This window comes from Myxocyprinus asiaticus, chromosome 41 (genome assembly GCF_019703515.2).
Source record: "Myxocyprinus asiaticus isolate MX2 ecotype Aquarium Trade chromosome 41, UBuf_Myxa_2, whole genome shotgun sequence".
NCBI lineage: Eukaryota > Metazoa > Chordata > Actinopteri > Cypriniformes > Catostomidae > Myxocyprinus > Myxocyprinus asiaticus.
The window spans coordinates 11701948-11710270 of NC_059384.1; the positions used below are offsets into that span (position 1 = coordinate 11701948).

Sequence of the window (8323 nt, forward strand, 5' to 3'; positions counted from 1 at the left end):
GATAAATAAAAATATATGATATGATTGTTAAATGCTTATGTTTCACACCAAAAAAAAAAAAAAAAACTTGATAGTTAACTGGAATCAGTTGTCCTTAAAAGTCTGAACTAAGTAATAGAACAAATCTATGTTGTGCAGTAATGCATTTGATTTTAGCCCAGCATTTGTATTGACGAACATGTACCACAAGGGGGCAACAGACAAAACGCATTTGATGCATGTGAAAGCGTGACAGTGACGCGCCGCAATGGCTTGGACGCGTCGAAGTGAACTTTCTAAATGATGTACAGAAAGCACGGACCAATCAACTGTGAGCTTGAGTAGACTTATTTATTTTCAACGGAAATCCACTGGTATAAACATTTATTCATTATATAATTATTATTGTAATGTCACTGTAGCTAAACCTGCGTATACATGTGGTTGGACACAATAATTATTTATAATAAATAAGTACACCAGAGGTAAGAAACATCACTAGCTGGCTTTAATGTAGCAGTCAGACGTTATTTAAATATGTAACAAACCAAATTTATGGCAAAAACATGCAAATGTATAATATTTGCTCAGTAAAATAATTTTATTTCAGAAGGACGGGATGATAAAGTGGCTACGGGGCATCTTTTTACTGACGGCGAGACGCGACGCAACGCAACGGACGCTTCCAGTGTAGACAGCTGCATTGCTTTTGACGCTACGCAACGCGTGTTTAAAAAAAAATAAAATAAAAATTTATTTAGCAGGCTCGCTGTGTATAATGTACAGATTTTGCTCTTATGGACAGAAATGTGTACTTTTATTCACCAAAGTGGCATTCAACTGATCACAATGTGTAGTCAGGACATTAATAACGTGAACAATTAATATTACAGTTTGAAAGAAATGTTCAGAACTTCTTAAACTACTTCAAATTGTTCTCATCAGAAAATCCTCCACGTGCAGCAATGACAGCTTTGCAGATCCTTGGCATTATTGCTGTCAGTTTGTCCAGGTACTCAGGTGACATTTCACCCCACGCTTCCTGTAGCACTTGTCATAGATGTGGCTGTCTTGTCGGGCACTTCATGCACCTTACAGTCTAACTGATCCCACAAAAGCTCAATGTGGTTAAGATCAGGCCAGTCCATCACCGTCAGTACTCCTGAGGACTGCTTCGTCCCCAAATAGTTTTTTGCATAACTTAGAAGGATGCTTAGGATCGTTGTCCTGCTGCATTATGAAATTGGTCCCTATTAATTTCTGACCACAGGAGATGGCATAGTGTTGGAGAATGGAATGATATCCTTCCTTGTTTAGTGTTCCTTGCACTCTGTATAAATCTCTCAACTTTTCCAGCACCAAAGCACTACCATACCATTACATTTCCTCCACCATGCTTGACTAATGGTGTTAAGCATTCCTCCAACATCTTTTCGTTCACCCTTCATCTCACATACATTGTCCTGCTTGAGCCAAAAACTTCAAACTTCGATTCATTGGTCCATAACACTCTTTTCCAATTATCTGTTGTCCAATGTCTGTGTTTCTTCACCCACTCTAACCTTTTCTTCGTGATTTTCTGTTTTAAAAGTGGCTTTTTCTTTGCAATTCTTCCCATAAGGCCTGCACCCCTGAGTCTTCTCTTTACTGTTGTACATGAAACTGGTGTTGAGCGGGTAGAATTCAATGAAGCTGTCAGCTGAGGATATATGAGGCGTCTATTTCTCAAACTAGAGACTCTGATGTACTTATCCTCTTGTTTAGTTGTACATCTGGGCCTTCCACATCTCTTTCTGTCCTTGTTAGAGCCAGTTGTCCTTTGTCTTTGAAGACTGTAGTGTACACATTTGTATGAAATCTTCAGTTTTTTTTTTTTTTTTTGGCAATTTCAAGCATTGTATAGCCTTCATTCCTCAAAACAATGACTGACTGACGAGTTTATAGAGAAAGCTGTTTCTTTTTTGCCATTTTTGACCTAATATTGGTAAGAAATGCCAGTCTATTGCATATTGTGGCAACTCAAAAACAAACACAAAGACAATGTTAAGCTTCATTTAATGAACCAAATAGCTTTCAACTGTGTTTGATATAACGGCAAGTGATTTTCTAGTACCAGATTAGCAATTTAGCATGATTACTCAAGGATAAGGTGTTGGAGTGATGGCTCCTGGAAATGGGGCCAGTCTAGATTTGATATAAAATGACTTATACAAATAGTGATGGTGTTGTTTTTTTTACATCAGTAATGTCCTAACTATACTTTGTGATCAGTTGAATGCCACTTTGGTGAATTAAAGTACCAATTTCCTTCTGATACAGCAAAATCTGTACATTATTCCAAACATTTGGCCCCCCCATGTCTGTATGTCTGTTTATCCATACAATGCAAGTCAATGGGGTCAAACAGTTTTAAGCTCCAAAAAGGACATAAAGGCAGCATAAAAAACTTGTGTGGTTTAATCCATGTCTTCTGAATCCATATGATCGTGTGCAGCGCTCTGCACATGCGTCAAGCACGAGGAAGTGTGACTGAGCTTCTCTGATGATCGCCAAGGAGACTGCAGATGTCAAGATTTATAGTGAAAAAGAAGTTACAGTTTGGTCTTTTCTGCTCTTCAGAAGACATGGATTACACCACTTGAGTTATATGGATTACCTTTATGCTGACTTCATGACCTTTTTGGAACTTAAAAGTGTTGATCCCCATTGACTTGCATTGTACAGTATGGACAAACACACATCATACTGTATATCATAGCATTTGTTTGTGTTCCGCTAAAGATAGAAAGTCATACAAGTTTGAGACGGCATAAGGGTGATACATGATGAGAGAATTATCATTTTGGGGTGAGCTATCCTTTTAAAATAAAGAATTAAACACTCTGTAATAAAAAAAAATGTCCAGAAGTGGAGAACCGAACTCAGTGTGTAGTAATATACACAAGTACAGTTAGAACTATCAGTTTCAGAGTTTTAGATGTAGATTTACCAAATGAAATACTACAACTCTTATTATAAACTAGTTTGACATTCCTGTACTAAATGATGAAGATTTTGTGCAATTCAGACAGCAGAATGGTGTAAAGACTTTATTTAGTGTGGTCTCAGGTGTAGCATTTTTATGTCTGTACATTCGTCAGTATGTGTTTGGCATTGGTAAATGTATATACAAAAGAAATTATGTACAAGACGATTTACCCTTTTAAAGTTAATGTCACAGTGATTTTCACATTTAGGTTATCTACAGTAAAAGATTCATGCTTACCAAAATGACAGGAGTGCTGGTGAACATTCGCAGTGAATTATGTAGTAAAAATAACACACATACTGTACTCACACATCCAGACACAAAGTAATAGTGCCGATACTGACAATCACAATACCTCAAGAATACAATCAAGGAATGATTTATAAAATACAGTCATTAAATCACAAGAGTGTGTAAGTTTGGGCCATTCTTAAAGGTGAAGTTGTAAATTTTTTGGATGTTAAAATACTTTCTCCTATCCCAGCTTAATAAGTAGAGTCAATATGCTACAGTATATGTAGTTGTAAGTAGCATAAGAATGGCTGAATCTGTAGGTTGATTTAGCTGAAAAGTAGAACACTGTGGCTCTTTGGTTCTTTCAAAACATTGTTCTGGTTGTTTGAGTGTCCCGACCAGCACGATGCAGCAACCAATGGTATGAGTTTGTGGTGGGACTATCTGTTTGTCCAACAAATGGAAGATGGGTGGAGTGTTCAGCAGAACAGGTCATTAATTGTGCAATTCTGTTTGGTGACACTAGAAATTACACACTTAACCTTTAAAGCTTAAACAAAGAAAAAATCTCTTTTCGCATATTTCAAAATCCCAATATGCAGCTCTGCTTTTTACACATATGAAGAAAATGAAATTGCTACATGAAGTCGCAGGAGGAGGAAGATGGAAGCAAGCAGAAAAAGCTTACAGCTCGTCCTAATAGTCACTCCTTCCTTTCCTGCCCAAACAGACACACAAAGTGACCACCAAGTCCAAACAACTTGCATCCAAATAACCTGGCAAGCCCATTGCTTTTCTTTGCCCCTGCAGGCAGATGTGATGAGTTCTCGCCTCTCCTTTCACAGGGCATTCCATTCCAACGACATTTCACCTAGAAACTGATTTATTACTAGATTCACTGACCGAGTGTTAAAAAAAAGTGCCAAATATTTGCATCTTTCAAACATCTCATCAATCAAGGTTAAATGTTTTGGCAAAAGACAGGGCATCTCGGCGATCACATCCAAATGTTTTAAGGCATTTGGCTGCCTTTCAAAGATAGCAGAGGTAAAATACCGAGCAAGCTGAGTCTTGTCGCTCGTCTTGCAGAGCGGCGCTCAAAACAAACCATGAGGTGTGTTTTTCCAATGTGCATCACTTTTGCAATTAGCTTACCAAGAATGCACCGAAGAAACTCGACTTCTCGTCCATGTCGATGGTGCTCACATTGCTGACTGTTACAAACACCCTGTCCCCGCCTCCTAACTGAAAAAGCCCCGCTTGGTAGATGGAATACAGTCCGTATTCAGAGTCTCGGGACCAGCACGTCGTCCTAGCGTTCTTCATTAGCAGAATGGGCACTGGGTACGAGCTCACTTTTTTGTAAACATACTGTAACATCGGTTTGCCCCGAACAGACTCGCCCGACGTGCCCTCTTCTTCCTCCTTATCACTTTTATCCTCCTCGATTAGCGTGTGTCTGAAGTAAGTTTGGGAGTAAATGTAGTAGAGGCCAGCCTGTGGCACTACCAATTCTCCGTCACTTAACTCTACATTCTGGAGGAAAGCCAGACCCTTTTCAGATTCCCACGATTGGATCTTCTGGCCGTAGACCTTCCTGTTCGGTAGACCTGCATTGTCAAGCCAAAGAGAAGGATTATGGGTCTTTTGACAGAAAAGCTGCATTGTTTCAGAGTTTGGCAGAAGAACGGAAGGGGATACTTGTGTCAAAGACTCGGCTCAACTTACAAACATACTTTTTGTTTTAGGCAAATTGCCATAGAGATATGATGAAACGCAGTGTGTGGGACTTTAGAGGAACTTGTAAATATTCCTCTGTCCTACATAAAAGCTGACAAAGTTTTATGAGCTTCTTTCCAAGGAAGCTTACATAAAAACAATGTTTATTTGCAGGGACGCAGTCATTGTTCAGTGCAAGGTTTTTGCATAGTTATGCAGTTTTTTATCTGATTTGGACTTCAGCCAATCAGTCAGCATAGCTCAGTGTGTTTACTTCTATTTTACCCCTATGGAGCAGGTGAACGTGGACTATGACCCACAGATAAATATGCTTGAGTTGTTATTGAGATGTTAAAACTCTCCTTTGGTCATTATATATATATATCAGGAAGGCTGTTATAATTCAGTACAAAAACAGAGATTTGCATGAAAAGTTGATATTTAAGATCAAAAGTTAAACTTCAGCAGGTATCAAAAAAGTTACGCTTGATTTAATTGAGCTTTTCCTGGAATAAGATACATACCCCCTCCATCTTTTTCAGTCTCGGGTATATAGTTGCCTGTCACATGTGCTGCAATCTTAGGCCGAGGGGAATCGTCTTGGTCTTGAATCACCAATGAAGGAAGTACACGGGAGACTTCATCTGTAAGAATCGTAAAAGTTAATTCTCATTTGTCTTAGCCTTAAAGGGACAGTTCACCAAAACAATGTAATTTACTCACCCTCATCCTCATTGCAAACCTGCATGACATTTTTTCTTCCTTGGAACACAAAAGGAGATGTTAGGCAGAAAGATAGCTTCAGTCACCATTCACCTTCATTGCATGGAAAAAAGATGCAATGAAAATGAATTGTGACTGAGGCTAACGTTATAACTAATATATCCTTTTGTGTTCTACAGAAGAAAGTCATATGGGTTTGGAACAACACAAGGGTGAGTAAATTATAACATATTTTTCATTTTTGGGTAAACTATGCCTTTCATGTCAAATTAATCATAACTAAATTGTGTTTGGACAATTTTATTCTAATTATAGCCAGTTATAACTTTACCTTTGACAGCTGATGAGATTTCTTTCTGATAATGACTGGACATTGACTGTAAAAAAAAAAAAAAAAAGGAAAAAAAAGAGAGAAATAAATAAAAAATGTATTAGAATAAAAATAGGATTGGGCCTACATTTCAAATCTCACATTAAAGTTGTGAAAAGAGACATTCTTCTGCATTATATGCTGATAACTGCTTATCCTTAATTTGCATTCATCTTAGATAAGAAAATTCCTCTATTAATTAAAAAAGGAAAAACGATCCTAGCCATAAATGGACTCATTGTCTGTCCCCTGGCCAGCTTTATGACTTAACGGCCCCCTTCGGAAGCGGATACCTTTTCTATCAGAAAGTGGAGCTGTTGCGTGACCTGCCAGCAGGGGTCGTCTTTTCCCTCCGCCGCGTTTAACTCCTGACCCTTTATCGTCCTGAGGTTGGCGCGCATCAAGCACGAAACACTGCTCTTGGAGAACGTTTCTTTCATCTGTGAATAAATAATGCATACAGTTTAGACAAAGTATTAAGTATTAAAAGTTAAGCATTAAGTATTAAAAAAGGACCAGATGAAAAGTTTATCTTTTATAGCTAGCATTATGTCCCAGTTAAGTATTTTCTAACTGCATGAAATCAGAATTATTGTTTCGCCTAGGCCTACGTAAGATGCAAATACGAGGACGTTGCATGTGAATTTTATTTTATAAATAAATGACAGTTGCTTGAAAATGTAATTTTTATCTTTTGTATATGTGAATTGCAAAATGAGGCCATCATGTGCATTTTTATCAAATTATAATTTGCATTATAGAATGTAAAAACGAATACTTTATGTGCTTATCTGTTTATGTATAATCAAATGACAATCATAAAATTATAATTACTATAGTCTATTTGTACACAATGTAGCACATTTGGTTCATATTCTTTATTTAATGAAATGACAACTGCTTGACATATTCATTATTATCTTATGTAAAAAAAACTTTTTTTTAAAAATTATCAACTGATAACTGCTTTGAAATGTTAAATCACATTTTTTTGCATACAATATATATATATATATATATATATATATATATATATATATATATATATATATATATATATGTATGTATGCAAAAAAATTTTTTAATTATATATATATATATATATATATATGAGCATTCAGTTTTATTGTCATTGGCCTGCCTGCGGTTGCTTAACTTGTACTTCAGGTTCCACTGAGCGACCTGTTGACATCTTTCCACTAAACAAAATTGTAAGCACATAAACCTCTGCAAGCAACTCCATTTTCTCTAACTTAGTAACAGTGCAAACAGCATTCATTCGCTTTGAAATATTGCATTTCAGTGTCGCAACATGCACAACAAAGCATTCAGAAAACGTTGTACCAATTCTGTGGTTACGTCTCGTGCACTGAGAGAAAAAAATATAGCATATGTATACGGCCCTTACCGTCGTTAAAACGTTGCTAAAGTATATGAAAGTTACAGCCACGGCTATTGTCTGGAGGAGAATTGCAGCCAGCAATAGAAGTCCGATGTACTGCATGGTGTGTGAGTTTGTCATACTGACCATTGCGTGTGTTACTGCAGCTCGAGACAAAAGCTAAGGCAGAATTTCTTCACTCTGTAAATATGAAAAAACATGGAGGCGTGGCAGCATTGACTATCAAGGAAATGCTGCATGAACGTTGTACTTTCCTGTAAAAGCTATGGATGTAAATAATCTCTTTCGTTTTTGATTTTCAGATTAGTGCACTCACTTCATGTAATTTCTTGTGAAAGTTACCTTAAGCATAAAACTTCCCCCATAAGATCATGCTATGTAAAATATATCAAATTGAGTTTTGTGGTACCACTTTACAATAAGGTTCTGTTTGTTGATATTGTAAATCCATTAGGTATCATGAACTATCAATGAACAACATTTTAACATAATTTATTAATATTGGCTAATGTTCATTTATAAAAATGAGACCGATCTCACTGTGATTTGGCAACGGTAGACCAGGTAAACTCGGTCTGTGCTTACCGAAATTCGAAAATACCGAAATACCGATACATTGCCCCCAGTGGCCGAAACGGGAGGTGTTTTTGAATGTACCCACAGAGAGGTACTGGAACATTCTGTAGCAATATATGCCGACTTCCCTTGTGATCATGTTGTTATGTTTGTTCATAATGCATAAACTAATGTGAACAGATGCAACTTTTACTTTTAAAAATGCACTGTAAATACTAATAGTTAACTCAAATAAAAAATAAATAAGTAGTTGACTTAACTTATTATTTTTTGCTATTCTCACTAGTTTTAA

The 8323-nt window shown here is 36.8% G+C and overlaps 1 protein-coding gene across 2 annotated transcripts; it reads right to left on the bottom strand.

Moving 5' to 3' along the window:
- Window positions 1–3059: 3059 nt before the first annotated feature.
- On the bottom strand, window positions 3060–7636 carry LOC127431629 (tumor necrosis factor ligand superfamily member 10-like). Of its 2 annotated transcripts, none has more exons than XM_051682155.1 (5): window positions 7582–7636; window positions 6347–6493; window positions 6015–6060; window positions 5485–5604; window positions 3060–4851 (listed from the first exon to the last, which is right to left on the bottom strand). In XM_051682155.1, exons 1-5 carry the CDS (start codon window positions 7582–7584, stop codon window positions 4388–4390), a joined length of 780 nt encoding a protein of 259 aa, XP_051538115.1. In that variant the 5' UTR covers window positions 7585–7636; the 3' UTR covers window positions 3060–4387. The 2 variants fall into 2 exon arrangements, with proteins under 2 accessions (XP_051538115.1, XP_051538114.1); XM_051682154.1 differs by having other exon boundaries at window positions 7462–7628.
- Window positions 7637–8323: the final 687 nt, after the last annotated feature.

Excerpts from the sequence above, each read along its gene's own strand:
- LOC127431629 (XM_051682154.1), bottom strand. The coding sequence starts at position 7,584 with ATGGTCAGTATGACAAACTCACACACCATGCAGTACATCGGACTTCTA. Across the intron at positions 6,494-7,461 it reads TTAGCAACGTTTTAACGACG|ATGAAAGAAACGTTCTCCAA; the intron begins GTAAGGGCCGTA and ends ATTTATTCACAG. Across the intron at positions 4,852-5,484 it reads GACTGAAAAAGATGGAGGGG|GTCTACCGAACAGGAAGGTC; the intron begins GTATGTATCTTA and ends TTGACAATGCAG.